Here is an 18,949-nt window from a genome sequence, read left to right on the forward strand (position 1 = left end):
CCATTGAAACGATAACATAGCGGGAACCTTTGCTCTTCGTATATGAATAGAGTATTCTTCATTCTACATTAATTATGAGGCAATAACAAAATAGTAATGCACAGACACTAAGGAAACTTTAATCAGATTACTGGCTTGGAAAAATGCGTTGGATTACTCGTAATTAAAAGAACGTAATCAGATTACTTTAATGTATTAGTGACAACACTGCTGATTAGACTAAATCCTTTTTCATTTGTAATTAGATAACATTGAACTAAAACGGACTGCTGACCTGTAGGAATCCGATGTGGTCCTGACTGACAGCCTGCTCCTCAAGCCGGGCCCTTCTGTCCGTCAACTCCCGGAGCTCCACCTCCAACTGTCTGGCTGGCCCCTCCCCCCGGGCAAGCACCGCCTCTATCTGCTGCCTAACTCCACCCAGCATCTGAGCGCGAAGACTTTCAACTGAGGCCGCCGCGTCATTTAGCAGCGCCTCCAATTGGCCGCTCTCCCGCTCCCCGTGTGCCTGCAGTTTTCGTTAACTCGTTAGCAACACTCAACGGGCATTTAGTCGACGGGGTCGCAAACCTTTACGCCGTCCAGTTTGGTCTTGAGCTCACTTAGGATCATCGCCTTGTCCTTGATGCGATTTAAGATCTCCTGCTCCGTCCTCGCCATGTGCTTCTGTGCTCGGACAGGAAACGAAGAGTGAGCGTCCCGCATGCTAGCGTGTTAGCCAAGAAGCGCTACCTGTTTGCCGAGTCTTTCAGTTTGGACCGAAACCGTTTGGTGAGTTCGATGTTCTTCCAGCACGCAGATGGCGCAAATGCAACGGTCACATGTGCGACAGAACACCTGCAAGCAAACGCCACATGGTCACACGCATGAATTTCTAATGAGTGAGCATGTAGTGGTTTTCAATGGCAAAAACATTGACATTTTCCAATTTCAAAAGGTCTTACATTTCTTTTTAATCCAATTCACAGAATTCACACATTTTAAAAATCGGCTCGCTCGATGGGTAGAAAAGAACCAAAATCAACAGAAAGTAACACAAAAATGTCCTAAACTTAATAGCAAGTCATGGTAAATCTCCGGCAAGTGACCCAGAGTACAGCAAAGCCTGGAAATGCCCTAAAATTACCAGGAATGATCAATGTACAGAAAGTGACCCTGCAATGCCCTAAAATGTTCAGGAAGTGACCCAAAATCAACAGAGAGTGACCTGAAAATGTTCCAAAATGAATAGCAATCAGAGGTGGGCAGGGGCGCTGCCAGGGATTTTGGGCCCAATGAAAAGATATCACTTTGGGCCCCACCACCAGTGCTGGGACACACACACACACACACATTTAGAGTATCAACTACATAATTTTCTGCATTCTGGTGAATCTTTACACACTAATTTGAGCATTTTCTGCATAATTTAAGATGAAAATATATTTATGTAAACATACAGCGTATAGAGCAATATTAAATAGACTGATATAATCTACAGTGCCCTCCATAATTATTGGCACCCCTGGTTAAGGTGAGTTTTTTCTTCTAATAATTTTTTTTTTTAAATTCAAATAATATGGGACCTTAACGGAAAAAAAAAGAAAAATCCAACCTTCAATACAAGTGCATTCATTCAGTGGGGAAAAATCCCACATAAAGAAAAAAATATTTGACATCAAATAATGTGTGTCACAATCATTAGCACCCCTGGTGCTAATACTTTGTACAACCCCCTTTTGCCAACAAAACAAGGTCTGGGGACTGAGATGGCCATGGGAGGAGTTTGATTTTGTGTCTGGTGAACCATTTCTGTGTAAATTTGGCCATATGTTTAGGGTCATTGTCTTGCTGAAAGACCCAGTGACGACCCATCTTCAGCTTTCGGGCAGAGGGCAACAGATTTTGATTTAAAATGTCCTGGTATTTCAAAGCATTCATGATGCCATGCACCCTAACAAGGTTCTTCAAGGCCTTTGAAAGCGAAACAGCCCCACAGCATCACTGACCCACCCCCATACTTCACAGTGGGTATGAGGTGCTTTTCAGCATGCACATCTTTCGTGGCACGCCAGACCCACTTAGAGTGTTTGTTGCCAAAAAGCTCAATCTTGGTCCCACACAAAAATACACACGGTCCCAGGCTTCTTGGTCAGATGAGAGGGTAATGTAAGAAATGTACAGAAGTCCATCTTTTACCATCTAAATATATGTTTATTAGAAATATTCTCAAAGCAAATACCATTATGAATGACTTAGAATAAATGTTTTGTTTTAACTTACTGTATTTTTCAGACTATAAGTCGCACCTGAGTATAAGTCGCACCAGCCATAAAATGCCCAACGAAGAGGAAAAAAAACATATTTAAATCGCATTGGAGTATAAGTCGCATTTTTGGGGGAAATTTACTTGATAAAATCCAACAAATAGAACAGATATGTCATCTTGAAAGGCACTTTACAATAAAAACACAGTAGAGAACAACATGCAGAATATGTGTACAATATGATAATGTTACATGACGCATGGACAACGAAATGCAATCTTGGCTGGTATGTTAACGTAGCATAGCTATTAAGAGTTAGTCAGATAACTATAGCATAAAGAACATGCTAACAAGCTTACCAAACCATCAGTGTCAGTCCAAAACACCAAAATAACATGTGAAATGATATAACAATGTGTAATAATTTCACACATAAGTCGCTCCAGAGTCGCACCGCCAGCCAAACTATGAAAAAACTGCGACTTATAGTCCGAAAAATACGGTAACTATATTACAGTATACGTTACAGTATACAGTATACAACTGTTTTAGTATAAAGAGATTGCTAAGGGTTTGCCTGCTGTACTGAATAAATGTAAGCTGAAAGTGAGGCAAACACTAGCTAGCAAACAATTACAGTATTTCATAATGGAGTAGGCTTATCCTCATCTGGAAACTCGCGATCTCCACTATAGGCTACAGCTCCAAAGCGAGGTCCCTTGTTAACAAATTAAATTCAATTGATGTCAAACTAAATTCAATACAATCTTGACAAACTGGAATCAAGCTGATTTAAAAAAAAGAACATTTCCACACCAACTTTCAACGTCTGTAGGATACAAAAAATGCCGTCATGATTTGGAATCCATGTTTTTGTATAGGTGAATGTCGCTCACTGAGGCCAGGAAAATCCCGTATTTCTTACGGAGTGAGCTGGGACCTCATTTCGGAGCTAAGATAACAGGTTAATTTTCAGCACAACACTGACACAAGACACCAACCTTCCTTTTTGAAGTACTTTGTCACATCCTGTTGGCCTTTTCTACCCATCTCCTGTTTTGCTTTATTTTCTTTCCTCTTCTGAAAACCCGATTTTTGTTTTGAAAACATTTCTGCAGTACTGCGCTCCGCGTACTCGGAGTCATTGGCTGGTGTTAATGTGCACCGCTGCTTCCGGTCTGATTGAAGGAAGGTCGGACCAAACCATTTAATGAAAATAAGGGGGTTGGGGGGTGGCTGGCAATACATATGCTCTCTGGGTGTTTACTTTTTGCCAAAAACAAAACAAGAAACCCTTTGTTTTATTCCTATTAAATTTATAATGATTAATATTCTAATTTGTAAACGATTACCTAATGTCCTAATTTTCTTTGTGGGCCCCTGCCAGGGCATGGGCCCTTAGAATCGGTATCACTTTTCACCCCTATACGGCGCCCCTGGAGGTGGGTAGCAACACATTACATTTACTCTGTTACATTAACTTGAGTAACGTTTGAAAAAAATGAAAAAATTTGTTTTACTAAGCCATATTTTTACTTGAGTAGATCTGTGAATAATCGCTCCTCTTACTCCGATGAGTGGCCTACACTTGTCATTACAATTTTCCTCTTTCTTCTAAAAAATTAACCGTGAAAGCCAAAAACGTTTTGGAAAAATATTCTCTGGTCAGATGAGACAAAAGTAGAGCTTTTTGGGAAAAGGCATCAACAAAGAGTTTACAGGGGAAAAAAACGAGGCCATCAAAGAAAAGAAAACCCCACAGTCAAACATGGCGGAGGTTCCCTGATGTTTTGGGGTTGCTTTGCTACCTCTGGCACTGGAGTGCTTGACCGTGTGCATGGCATTATGAAGTCTGAAGACTACCAACAAATTTTGCAGCATAATGTAGGTCCCAGTGTGAGAAAGCTGGGTCTCCTTCAGAGGTCATGGGTCTTCCAGCAGGACAATGACCCAAAACACACTTTTAAAAAAGCATTAGAAAATGCTTTGAGAGAAAGCACTGGAGACTTCTAAAATGGCAAGCAATGAGTCCAGACCTGAATCCCATAGAATACCTGTGGAGAGATCTGAAAATGGTACCCTTCAAATCTCAGAGACTTGGAGCAGTTGGCCAAAGAAGAATGGTATAAAATTCTGGCAGAGCATTGTAAGAAACTCACTGATGGGTACCAGTAGCGGTTGTTCGCAGTTATTTTGTCTAAAGGTTGTGCTACCGAGTATTAGGCTGAGGGTGCCAATACTTTTGTCTGGCCCATTTTTGGAGTTTTGTGTAAAATGATAATGATTTAAAAAATTTTTTGTAATTCTCTTTTGTGTTTTTTCATTACAAGCAAAATAAATTAATATACAATATTACTACATACCAAAGCATTTGTAATTGCAAGCAATTTCTGGGAGAAATTAAGCATTTTCTCGCAGAATTGCCGGGGTGTCAATACTTTTGGCCAGCAGTGTATTAGCAAATTGCAATACAAGTATATAGGCCTGTCGCGATAACAAATTTTAGTGTGCGATAATTTATCTCATAAATGATTGCGATATGCGATATTATTGTGCCCCCCCATTTTTTAAAAACCAATTTACAATAACACAGTGAGAATAGAGTATATAATAATAGAACAAGTACACCCATTTAAATGCAATAAATATTTACTCTTGAATTCAAAAATACTTTTTAAGAAATCACAACTAAAAACAATAGACCATGCCTCTTAAGTAAAAGACAACAATATTGATACCGCACAGAAACAAAGAATAAATAAAATTTGTTTTTCAAGAAAAAAATAAAAAATTGCACTTAATAACTTAAGCATTTAGGCAAATGAAAACTTTTCCCGTCATAGCTTTTGCAATGGTGTTCCATAGGGATGCAACGATACAGTTAAGTCACGGTTCGGTACGATTTTCGATACGGGGGACACGATTTTCGATCCGATTCAATACATTTAATGCTCTGAAAAAAAAAAAAAAAAAAAAAAACTATTAGGTTTTTTTTTTTTCTTCCTTTTTTTCGCTAACGAGCAAAAATTAAATTGCCATCATATAAATATGCATTTTAGTGCATAATATTTATGTGCTTACTTCTTACTGATCTGAAAAAATTTTGTATAAAAGTGCTGAGAACAATCTTTACAGTTTGTAAAGTGAGGCGGGGCACACTTAATTGCTACAGCTCTCTTAGCAGCTAGGTTTACTACATGAGGAAGACATCCTATTTGTGGTCCGAATCCATCTGTGTCACGTACTGAATTAACAATATTTGCAACATTATCTATAGTCACTGGTATGGATTGATTTTGCCTTCTTAACTTCCATTCAGTCATGACAGTTTAGAATTCATCAATGTACTATATGGACTACGTGTCCCATAATCACTCTGGGCTCACGTAGCCAATGGCATGGGACGTAGCACATCTAGTTTGCTATTTCATGATGTCTAGTGTGTGCGCGCATTAAAAAAGTTAGCCAGCGCCGCCGAAGTCACGTCTGCTCATTACTACACAACACCAGTATACGACAATCGACTTTCATAACGTTTCATACAGTTTGAAGCACGGCGCTCTTAATTTGCCACTCAATGTTCATTCAGCTGTTCGTTGTCAAAGCGAGGTTGTTCGTAGCAGCAAAGTCGGTAACAATGTTTTGGCGGACTTTGTTGTAAATATCCAGCGTTGTGCCGAAAAATAGCCGCCCCGCGTGAAATGTCACTCCTGACGGAAGCGCCCAAACGTCAACAACACCAGCCCGCCAAATATGGTCCGCAGTCACTCTCGAGCACTAACGCGGTCGATATACGTTGAACAATAGGATATAATGAGAACGATTGGCTCCGGCGCTAGTTTTTGCCGGACCTGGAACGAAGATGCATTTTGCGCAGTTGGCAACAAGGAATCCGAACTTTTAAAAGCATGTCTGCCGCACACACGTGCACGCGAGGCGATAAATCGCAGCGAAAAAATTACCGTCTTCTTTTTTATTTATCGTGCGATAAATGGAATTATTGCATATTGCGACAGGCTTACAAGTATAAGGTTAATTTTTTTTTTTTTTAATGAAATATTCCAAATAAAATGAAATTGGCATGCTAAATAACCACGTCATCTGCCTCGGTAACAAGCTTACGTTACAGTATGTTTTACCACTGCTAAACACACTACACAATCTGGAGTTCGCGTAGCTAGTGGGAAACGTTCATGACAGCCTTTACCAACTTTGAATTTTGTATAAATACAAAATCATATTGGCCTTTTCTGGTAGCCACACCCAGCATACATTTTTTACATGTCGGTTGGCTCACCTAAGCTGCGGCTGTCTGTAACTTTCCTGTACCCGAAGTATTTCCATAACAGCGACTTCATTTTCTCCGATGGGGGAAAAAGTTCTGGTGTTTCATGCCCTCCACCAGCCAACACTGACACTGAGCAACAACTGAAGGCAGAGGGCTGAGCCCTGCATTTTTGGGACATAAAAAAAAAAACGGTATGATAGGTAGGGACGGTATGATGGAAAATTTTAGCGGTTTTGAAAACTTGACGTTTTCATACCACAGTATACCTTGAAACCGGTAACCGGCACATGCCTAGTTGTGACGCCGTTGAAAACGCGATGCTAGCGTTAGCATAGCATTCGCATTCTCGCTAGCATTAGCATTTAGGGTGGCGAGTGTCATGTTAAATGCTCGGGAAACTTTTTACATACAGTTCGTGGCGTTCAGGTGGGTACATTCATTCATTCATTTTCCATGCCGCTTATCCTCACGAGGGTCGCGGAGGTGCTGGAACCTATTCCAGCCAACAGGCAGGGTAAGGTGGGTACACTTCATTGAAAATAATAGACTGTTTTCCTGTAAAGTATGCATTATCATCATCAAGTGGCATACCTATTAAGTTGTGGAAAGTCAAAATCAGGAGATTTTTTTTCCACGCCCGACATTGTGCACGTGACAAAGATAAAACATGCATATCGGAATCTAATTTTACATTTTATTGTGTATTGAACCTTCATATGAATACAATGAGCACAGTAAATGATTAAAAAAGTTTTTTAAATTATGCATCATAATCGTTCTTACATAATCTTTCTTACTAGTTACAGTGGGGCAAATAAGTATTTAGTCAACCACTAATTGTGCAAGTTCTCCCACTTGAAAATATTAGAGAGGCCTGTAATTGTCAACATGGGTAAACCTCAACCATGAGAGACAGAATGTGGAAAAAAAAAAACAGAAAATCACATTGTTTGATTTTTTAAAAATAATTTATTTGCAAATCATGGTAGAAAATAAGTATTTGGTCAATACCAAAAGTTCATCTCAATACTTTGTTATGTACCCTTTGTTGGCAATAACGGAGGCCAAACGTTTTCTGTAACTCTTCACAAGCTTTTCACACACGGTAGCTGGTATTTTGGCCCATTCCTCCATGCAGATCTCCTCTGAAGCAGTGACGTTTTGTGGCTGACGATGGGAAACATGGACTTTCAACTCCCTCCACAGATTTTCTTTGGGGTTGAGATCTGGACGCTGGCTAGCCCACTCCAGGACCTTGAAATGCTTCTTACGAAACCACTCCTTTGTTGCCCTGGCTGAGTGTTTGGGATCATTTTTATGCTGAAAGACCCGGCCACGTCTCATCTTCAGTGCCCTTGCTGATGGAAGATTTTCACTCAAAATCTCTCGATACATGGCCCCATTCATTCTTTCCTTAACACAGATCAGTCGTCCTGGTCCCTTTGCAGAAAAACAGCCCCAAAGCATGATGTTTCCACCCCCATGCTTCACAGTGGGTATGGTGTTCTTCGAATGCAATTCGGTATTCTTCCTCCTCCAAACGCGAGAACCTGTGTTTCTACCAGAAAGTTCTATTTTGGTTTCATCTGACCATAACACATTCTTCCAGTCTTCTTCAGGATCATCCAAATGCTCTCTACCGAACCGCAGACGGACCTGGACGTGTACTGGCTTCAGCAGGGGGACACGTCTGGCAGTGCAGGATTTGAGTCCCTGGCGGCGCATTGTGTTAATGATAGTAGCCTTTGTTACTGTGGTCCCAGCTCTTCGTAGGTCATTCACTAGGTCCCCCCGTGTGGTTCTGGGATTTTTGCTCACCGTTCTTGTTATCATTTTGACGCCACGGGGGGAGATCTTGCATGGAGCCCCAGATCGAGGGAGATTATCAGTGGTCTTGTATGTCTTCAATTTTCTAATAATTGCTCCCACAGTTAATTTCTTTACACCAAGCGTTTTACCTATTGCAGATTCAGTCTTCCCAGCCTGGTGTAGGTCTACAATTTTGTCTCTGGTGTCCTTCGACAGCTCTTTGGTCTTGGCCATAGTGGAGTTTGGAGAATGACTGACTGAGGTTGTGGACAGGTGTCTTTTATACCGATAATGAGTAAAAACAGGTGCCATTAATACAGGTAACGAGTGGAGCCTCGTTAGACCTCGTAAGAAGTTAGACCTCTTTGACAGCCAGAAATCTTGCTTGTTTGTAGGTGACCAAATACTTATTTTCCACTCTAATTTGGAAATAAATTCTTTAAAAATCAAACAATGTGATTTTCTGTTTTTTTCCCCCCAACATTCTGTCTTTCATAGTTGAGGTTTACCCATGTTGACAATTACAAGCCTCTCTAATCTTTTCAAGTAGAACTTGCACAGTTGGTGGTTGACTAAATACTTATTTGCCCCACTGTACTTCCGCAATAAATGAAGTCACGTGGGAGTATGCATGTCTCGCAAGCTGATCTTTCACTCTCAGACAGTTTTTCCGGTTTGTGAATAGAATCTTCGCCAAAAAAATTGACAGATTAAGTTGAGAACTACCGTATTTATTTATAAATCGGGAGGCGGGAAAATTTGTAAATAATCGGAAAATTCCTGACCAAATCGGGATATTTAATAGGTATGAAGTGGGTGTTGGCCTTGCAGATGCTACAATATAAAAATAATTTGTCTTTGTTTTTCATTACTAAAAATAGTCACTTGCCCTAAACGTTTCTTGAATGACGCATCCATAAACCGTGTGTTATTTATTTATTTATTTTTAATCAAAACAACGAGAGCAAAGGTAGAAGAGGGAAGAGATAAAACCTCACCTGCATATTGAAGAATACCATTACACTCTTATATCGGTGAAATTTTAAAAACTGTAAAAAGGGTGACGCATGTTTTTTTGGGGGGGGGGGATGAAAAACAGTTCAATTCAATCAGTTACTGTAAACATATTTGATATGAAAGATGTTATAGAATGGCTCATGTAATAATGTGTAAAACATGAAAAGCAACGTCAGTTACTTTGCTGAGTAACTAATTACTCTTACTTCGAGGTAACAGAGTAAATAACTCAATTACTTTTTGGAAGGGGTGTAACGGTACACAAACATCTCGGTTCGGCACGTACCTCGGTTTTCACAGTTCGGTTAATTTTCGGTACAGTAAGAAAACAAAATGCAAAATATAAATGTGCTAGTTGTTTATTACACACCTTTGTGCTTTCAACAATAGGAACATTAGCCTATACAAAGCTAGAATTCTGCTCAAAAAGTAGCGGGTATTTAAAGATGATAATCCAACAACAATTTGCCTTTCAGACCCCACGCATTGGTCAGCTTTCTTTCTGAAAGAAAGAAGAAAAAAAGAAGTCCTGTGCTAAAGTGAAAAGCAATCACAATGACAAAGATTTTAACATGTATTTTACAAATGAAACGCCTCAATGAATCATTTTTTTCCTTATGAACGGTTTTCAAAAGCTTTATTGGTGGATTTTCTCAAGTTAAAGCGCCACACAGAAATTAATAAATTTAATTGTGTAAGCAGGATCTGTATTATTCTTATTTTTTAATTACAGGTGTTTTAGCTCATTTCAATTTACTTTATTTAAATGGGCTATTATTTATTTTATTATGTGTTTATATTTTACAAATGTGATGTAGTATTCATTTATATTGTATATTTTATGTTGTATAACTTTAGTTCCTATGTGAATATTAGTTCCTACTTGTTTTGTTGTGGTAGGAGGGTTTTGTATTGAACACGGGGCCATGTTGGTTATTATTATAGCAGAGAAGACAGCAGTAAATCAACAAAGACAAGTCAACTGTGCCCCGATCGACCATTCAAGAGATCTGATGGACTCAAAAAGTGGGTTACGATTGCATGTTCATTTGAAAATCGACTGGATCCACCCTATTTTTACACGAGTGATTTCCAGTCTGCCCGATCCTAGCTACCGGCAGTAGTATTGACGCAGCAGGGTCGCGTCTCGCGTCAAATAATAAACTCTGCCGTTCTTTTCACGTGCGTCGTGTTGAGCTGCTTCTGGGACGCGTTTAACACGCGGCCGCACTGCAACTGTTGTGCATTGGCTGATTGACTTTAACGCCCGCGTTTCACTGCGTTCTCACTGCGGCCACGTTGTCACGCCATTGACGTTTCTGGGTTACACTGTCCTACCGTGTTGGTCCTCATTATAGTAGAGAAGACGGCATAAATATAATCTACACAAAGAAACTGTAATCCGATCGACTCACAGCCTCGAAAACTAAGGGTTACATTACGTCAGAAACTCGTTCGGTACGCCTCCGTTCCGAACCGAGCACCACGTACTGAAACGGTTCAATACAAATACATGTACCGTTACACCTTTACTTTTTGGGAGAAGTAATTTGAAACCGTAATTACATTTTTAAAGCAAGATTTACAACACTGCCTATAAGTACCTTAAAATAAACAAGGACTTGACCCCAAATGAACTCATTGCCCGTCATTGTCAATTTAAACTGGAAGGACTGACTGTGAATGCTCACCCGTCATAAACGTTTATTCTCCCCCTCCAAGTCAAAAGGACTTGGGCGTCTAGCGCCGTCAACGTCACCTAAGGAAATAACCCGAAAATGTTCTCCAGAAATTTCCTAGTCTACTTGCTCTCACCTCCATGAAGCGGCGGTGTTGCGCACAGGTGCGCCCCTTTAGCGCCTCCAGCGGGTCCATGAGCGGGTGTTTGGCGTAGAATGGGTTGCGGTGATGCGGCTTGACATGTTCCTCACAGTAGGCCGCCGTGCACGTCAGGCACGAGGTGACGGCCGGCTGCTTGACCCCCGTGCACACGTCGCACCAAACCTTGTCTTCGCTGTAGATCATCGCCGAGGGCCCGCCCTCGTTTGGCGGCGCGACGGCGGGGGCGGCCGCACCATAGCGGGCCGCTTTGTAATTCTCAGTAATGACGGCAAAAACCCTGTTGATGCTCAGCTGAGGACGCTCTTCGAAGGGGTTCTTGCACAGAGGACAAGTACACACAGCCGTTGAGGCCCAGTAGCCGCCGATGCATGCCTGAAGACAAACATACGCGGGTAAATGACGCAGCCAACACCGTTACACTGATCTACACCGTTCTGAACATTCCCTTTTTCGATTTCGACGAGTCTTATTTGAGATCAAATATGACTAAGACGAATAAGTATTGGGGGAAAAAAACCCAAACAAATATGTCTGGAGCCGCAAAAAATTAAAATCCTTTTATAAGCCTTATAATGAAGGCAACATATTCTGTATGTATCTATAAGCCACATCAGCCTACTATCAAAATGAAAGTTGGTTGCAAATACTTAATGAGCCTTTATGATTAAATGTTTATTTTCCCTGCCTCCTATAGAAAATAACGCACCACGTGTCAACTCTGTTGTACGATGCCGCTTCAAGTTTCATTACAATATTAAAGAGCATACGACACGAGAAAAAAAGTCTTAAATGGCATTATTATGTGAATTAGAATCATACTGAGACGATTCGACTATATACAACAATTTAGCAAAGCGCAGATGACGAGAAATTAGTCTTTTAATCTGCCGGTTAGCCACGCCTACCATTATAGGGTTTAGCGTCCCCAACAGGTGGATGACGTCAGCAGGAAACTGGGCTCATCGGTTTTACTATTCAGCCCATTGAGGGGGAATTGTTCACAACGAGGAAAACGCGACGAAGAGAGCCGCAAAATGTCATTGTTTCAGTCTCTCCACTCCAATACTTTTACAAGATATTCTTTTTATCCAAGTATTTTTCCCCAATAGCTATATAAATGGCTTGAGAAGGACCAGTCAGCCCGTCGAGGGGGAACTATTCACAACGAGGAAAACGCGACGAAGAGAGCGGCAAAATGTCATTGTTTCTGTCTCTTTACTTCAATATTTTTACAGGATATTCTTTTTATCCAAGTATTTTCCCCAATTGCTAAATAAATGGCATGGTCATGACAAATAACAGTTTTGTGCTAAATGGAATATGAAATAATAAAAATCAATTTATTCAGGATGACATGGCAAAATGACTCCATAATGGTCAAAACTGTCGACTTCACCTTTACTGTCCCACCTCCCGAACGATATTTTATGACACCTAAATCAGACATATGTCATTTCCCTTCCCCGGCTTCGGAGAATGTAAACAAACCAGAAGGAGTGACAGCTAGCCGACATGCTAACCCAAACCAAGTGATGTTTCAAAGTCTTCGAAGCGGAAAATCACATATAACTAGCCTGGATTATTTGACATGACGACCCGGTTGTGGATTGTCTTCGCGGATTGGCAAACCGCCCAGCGGAGAGCAATTTACAGTTCGTTCCCCGGAGGAGGGTGGCTGGAGTTGTTGTGCAGCTAATGTGCTGCTAATGAGCATGAGGAAAGCTTTTTACATGCCTATCAATGATCAAACATAAGTAGTCCTTTATTTAAAGGAAGTTTTTAGTGTTTACTTTGTAATCGCTGTATTCGTATTTGACATAATACAAAACAAGATGTTTACTCACTTCCTCGTAAGTCCAATGCTCCCACAGTAAATATACTAGGGCTGTCCCAAACGACTAATTTTCTCCCGATTAGTCAGCCGACTATTTTTACGATTAGTCGACTAATCTAATAATTAAATTTTTTTTTTTTTTTTTTAAACAAATTTAGCAATGAATTTTTTGTTGACGCTTATCAATTCACAAAAACATATTGGAACACTTAAATTATTTATTAAAGTACAAATAAACACGTAAATAACAATAATAAATCACAAATAAACAATGAGTTCAAATGCTGATATAATTAACTCGTGCAAAAGAATGGAATGTAAACAGATTCAGAACACTGACTTTGCCTTTCCAACATGATTCAAAACAGTTCTTAAAAAAACACCTAGCATTAATATTATAGTATAGTACTATATATAATAGTATTATAATAATTATATTATTCATTGAGAGATCGATTTTTCATTTTTCATTAAGGGTGTCATTTTAAAGGTATTTTTAGTGTCGAATCTGCATTTTGAAGTATGTGGGATTAACTTCAGAAATCGCTATTTATATGACGAACATGACATGCTTTTATTTTGAAATGTTCACCGGAAGTACGTTCGCTAAACCGCTAACTTCAGCTTTACATTCCGCAAAAAAAAAACACTTTTTGTCATTGCATGTAGTGTCAATAATAGATTTTTTGGGTAATTTTTTTCGTTTGCAAATGCTGTTAACCAGCGATTTTTCATGTCTGAAGTGTCACCTTTTAACCGCAAGTTTGCTTTCACGAGACGACTGCCGAAGTTTTATAGCAGGCTAAAGTAAGTTGCCTTTTTCCCCCATTCACCTCAGTGTAGCAGTGCTAACGTTACAGTGTTTAATATAGATGTGTTTTCTTATTTTGTATGTCTGAACTTTAATTCTACAGCGTGTTGATAAGAGAAAGGAACTCGAGACTCATATGCCATCAGCATGCACGAGCCAATGTATGCACGCACGCACGTGCGCAGCTATAAAAGGCAGCCGTGAAAATTACTGCCCTCATTTTTATTTGCCGCGCGATAAATGGACTCATTGCATATCGTGACAGGCTTAGCAACTTCAATAAAACATGTCATTAGTTAGTTAGATTGACTTACAAACTGGGTGACGGCGCTTTGGGTGTTTATTCACGGCCGACGTGCAGCCAAGCTTGGCATTGAAGAGACAGGACACAAGAGTGTTCCCTCCTTTGTTTCTTTGAAATAAGTCAATGTTTTGGACACTCTGGTGCGCTTTTTTTGGCTTTGTGCCGCTTTCCCCGCTTGCATACAGAGCGTCAAACATTCTGAACTTTCCACGGATATATTTTTTAACCCTTCATTAACCGTCGACGGGATGTTGTGCTCATCGACGGATTTACGTCATCGATGATGTCGACGATGTCGACTAGTCGGGACAGCTCTAAAATTATACACGGTGAATGGGAACCTTTTGAAACTCCAAAAAGGCGCATACGCCTCTCCGGCTTACAGAATGATTTTTCTGCAGCCGTTTGGCTGGCGTGATGCAAAAATAAACGTATTAATCCGCAAAATCAGCTGAATCCTTTGTCCTCATACACAACAGTACACTGTATAGTGAAGAGGACGTCTTCTACCGTACACGTCACAGCACCCTCCTCCTCAATGCAAGACCGAAGCCGGAAGTCACTCATTTTCATGGTGCGGGATTAAAAAATCTAAATAAATATAGCGATCGCTTCCACACACATCCAAGCGGTCCATATCATTCAGGGGCATAAAATACCGCGTGTATTATGAAGTAAACATGCTTTTTCGTGTCACAGGCACTTTAAACAACACTATGTAACTTTTCAGTTTTGGTCGATTTTAGTGATGCCGGTGGACAAAAGTGGTAGTGTTTTGCATTAAGGAAGACTGCGTTTCCCATGAGGACCAGCGCACATCCACAGTGTTGCAAGATCATAAATCAATCAAAAATCAGTCTCCCGGTCGCCTGCAGATGGATTAAACAACATTTCTGTTTCCAGCGGCTGTATAAAGGACTAATAGTAATAAGGTAATGAATCCAGTTGCGGCTACAAAATAGCGTATTATGGTTAGCAACCTGTTGCTTAGTGTGGCTAACCAACTCCCCCCCCCACCCCCACACGAACTCATCAGCGCTGACGAGTTCAGCCAGCGAATGAAAGCCGGGCCAATGTTTATTCTGTATATCCTGGTAGCAAGGGGGTAGGTTTGGTCTCAACATTGGTAGGGACGATATTACCGTAATGCACATAATGCAAACAATGATCCAAAAAAGGGACGACTAGCTTGACATCGTTGTTCCTTGTGGAGGCTGGCCTGATTGCTGTAGTTTTGACGGTTCGCAAGTTTAATGTTATGCTAACTGTTGCAGGTCAGACTTTCAGTAGCAAAATTAGTGGTGTTTCCCCCACCTACGTTGACGTCTTTTTACATGACCTACAGTGGCTGCTACTGGCCCAAAAAAAAACCTTCTAATATCCCTCCTCTCCGAAGGGGGTAGCATGTTGTCGACATGAATCTGTGTATGTGTGTGTGTGTGTCTTTATAGTGGGACGGAGGGCTTCAAGTCATCAGCCAACCAAACATTCGTTTGGGGGGGTGGGGGGTGGACCAGCACATTCAGCAAGTGAAAAGGGATAAATGTAAGTCTGAACATAATGAAAATAATTCACTTAACAATGCAGGCATGAAAATGGGTCAGAGGTTAAAAAGGTGAGAAGGGTGTGGAGGAAATATGTTCCAGTAGGGCTGTCCCAAACGACTAATTTTCTCTCGATTAGTCAGCCGACTATTTTTACAATTAGTTGACTAATAATTTTTTATTTTGTCTTTTTTTTTTTTTTAAGTAATTTAGCAATGAAATTTTTGATGACGCTTATTAATTCACAAAAACATTTTGGAACACTTAAATTCTTTATCAAATACAAATAAACATGTCAATAACAATAATTAATCACACATAAACAATGAGGTCAAATGCTGATTGTAGGCCTGAACGATATTGGAAAAAACTATCATTGCCAGTTTTTGGGAGTTATCGATTTTAAAACGAGAAACTTTTTCACCAAATAACTTGAATAGTTCCGTTTGGGATAGCTGCACTGTTGACCAAGAAAAACAGTTTGGTCGCTTTGCCTAGCAGGAGGGACAGTGAGACGCTGTGGTGCTGTACAAGCATGAAACAGAAAAACATGAATGTATGTTGTTTTTAAATAAAAACCCGACCCTTTTCACCAGATTCCGATGCCCTGAAAAATGGCGCCATTGGCGCTAATTTAGATGACTCAGTTTAATCCAGGATCTGCACACTTGAGTTTAAGAAGTAAAACAAAAGTTTAAATGTTGAAAAAAAAACAAAAAAAAAAACAATTGCACGTCCTGCGACGTGACTATTACGCATGCGCACGTTGAGATGGCGGTGTTCAAACGATATATTGTGCAGACTTAGCTGATAGCATTTACTAGTGCAAAAGAATGGAATGTAAACAGATTCAGAACACTGACTTCGACTTTCCAACATGTTTCAAAACAATTCTTAAAAAAACATCTAGCATTATTATTATAGTATATTACTCAGAGGTTGCGCTAGACTTTTTCATTGTCTGTCATTTTGACTGACAGGGTCATAAAAATCCGGTCATAATCTATTTTTACCCGTCACTTAAATTTTAAAAATGATAATAATGACATATTCAATAGTATTTAGTTTTCATTCATTTTTATTTAATATTCTGTCCGAACAAGCTTAACAGAGAATCCACACCGTGCCATCACCCATCAAGCAGATGAATATGTAACTTTTTCTCCGCAGTGACAAAAACAGCTGACTGTGGCCCCAGTAGGTAGGCTACATATGGAACAATGAAATTAACAGTTCACCTGCTGTGGCCTGAACGCAGTCCCACAGCTTCCTCCTGGTGCGCATGGACTTGAATTGCGTGCCCGCTTGTGCATAATCAAATGTCTCAAGTGGGATTGCTGCAGAGGCTATTGTCATGAGGTTTTGGACTTTTGCCTCGGACAGACGACTTCTCATGGCCGTTTTGATGTTGTTCTGGTGGCTTAATCCGCGCTCTGCGACCACACTGTACTCCCTCCTGACCTCCTTGCTACCGCTTGCTCGCTCAGTAGTTGCCGAGGGCTGATTGCTTGTTTGTCCTTCATCCTCCACTGTATCAGTCCCTCTTTTTTCACCTCTTTTATCAACACCATCGTCCTTTTGGGGCTTTTTGAAGAAACTTCGGACACTCAGTTGCCTTAACATTTTTCCGAGTAAGGCCAACGACGTCATGCATCAAGAGAGACAATATCTAATTAATATGCTCACTCGCCACCCTGTGGTCTGGGGTGTGAATTGCAACCTGTCAAAATGACAGATGGACTTCAGTTTTTTCCGTCACCGTTTTAAAAAAACGGTCAACGACGGAAAATATTCGGTTAACGCGACCCCTGATATCACTACTACATATAATAGTAATATAATAATTATATTATTCATTGCCAATCATATTTTTTAAAAAGGGTGTTATTTTAAAGTTATTCTTAGTGTAGAATCTGATTTCTGTAGTATTATAACATTTACATATTATAGTATTAATTCTAAAGTATGTGGGATTAACTCCAGAAATCGTTATTTATATGGCAAACGTGGCATGCTTTTATTTTGAATTGTTCACCGGAAGTACGTTCGCTAAACTGCTAACAACTTTACACGCTGCAAAAAGCACTTTTCGTCATTGCTTGTTGTGTCGCCAATATATTTTTTCATTTGCAAATGCTGTTAACCAGCAATTTTTCATGTTTGAAGTGTCACCTTTTAACCGCAAGTTTGCGTTTCGGAAAAGACTGCCAATGTTTTATAGCAGGCTATAGTAGGTAGTCTTTTTCCCCCATTAGTCTCAATGCAGCAATGCTAACGTTTACAGTAGTGCTGCAACAATTAATCAATTAACTCAAGTATTCAGTTAGAAAAAAATATTCGAATTAAATTTTGTTGCTTCGAGTATTCGTTTAACTAAAGTAGCGTTGTAATGGTTCATTTGGAAAGTGTTTGCATTTAGTTTTATTGATTAGGGTCAATACACTGCCCTCTGGTCTGCCTCGTTTCACATGGCTGAATCCAACTGCTCCCTGTTAAGACCAACGTAAACCAAGTTTTATTTGACCTAATGTTTTTTAATGCATTCGTAATTTAGTTTATAGGTATATTTAGTCGTTTTTGACGGAATATGTGTCTGAACCATTTGTTAAGAGCATTATAATTTTTTTTTTTAAAAAACGTAGCATTTTATAGCGTTTAAGCTAGTGGACTTTTGCAATGTAAGTTAGCCAATAGTTTTTTTTGTTGTGCATAAATCCTCATTTTAAAAAAAATTATACCGTTTGAGGCTCAGCTCAGGTATTTAAATTTTTCATGTTCCTTATTCAATTACTCGATTATTCGAACTAACTAGTTCATCGATTAATCGATTACTAAAATAATCGATAGCTGCAGCCCTAGTTTACAGTGTTTAATATAGATGTGTTTCCTTATTTTGTATGTGTAAATTGTAACTCTACGGCGTCTTGTTGACCAATAAACATCTGGACACAACAACTGGAGTCTCATATGTCATCTACACGCACGCACAAATGTATGCACGCACGCACGCGGTGATAAAATGCAGCCGTGAAAATTACCGCACTCATTTTTATTTACCATGCGATAAATGGACTCATTGCATATTGCGACAGGCTTAGCAACTTCAATAAAACATGTCGTTAGTTAGATGGAATTATGACCCCCCACCCTAAAAATTTTCTCCTCGGATCTACACAATTCACGTAGGTCACAGTTTTTGACTTCAAAACGGTGAATTTCGCCCAAAGGTGAGTGATTTTCATGTCTCCAGGTTT

General features: G+C 39.9%; 1 protein-coding gene across 1 annotated transcript in view; it reads right to left on the bottom strand.

Annotated features, from left to right (window-relative positions):
- Window positions 1-18,949, bottom strand: part of LOC130904548 (E3 ubiquitin/ISG15 ligase TRIM25) — a 49,163-nt gene that overhangs the window by 25,643 nt on the left and 4,571 nt on the right. Inside the window, exons 3-6 of the mRNA XM_057817385.1 lie at window positions 11,176-11,574; window positions 733-837; window positions 571-666; window positions 275-508 (exon numbers count right to left, since the gene is read on the bottom strand). Of these exons, the coding sequence (XP_057673368.1) occupies window positions 275-508; window positions 571-666; window positions 733-837; window positions 11,176-11,574 (834 nt within the window). The remainder of the gene's footprint in view (window positions 1-274; window positions 509-570; window positions 667-732; window positions 838-11,175; window positions 11,575-18,949) is intronic.

The sequence above is a fragment of the Corythoichthys intestinalis genome, chromosome 16, assembly GCF_030265065.1.
Source record: "Corythoichthys intestinalis isolate RoL2023-P3 chromosome 16, ASM3026506v1, whole genome shotgun sequence".
NCBI lineage: Eukaryota > Metazoa > Chordata > Actinopteri > Syngnathiformes > Syngnathidae > Corythoichthys > Corythoichthys intestinalis.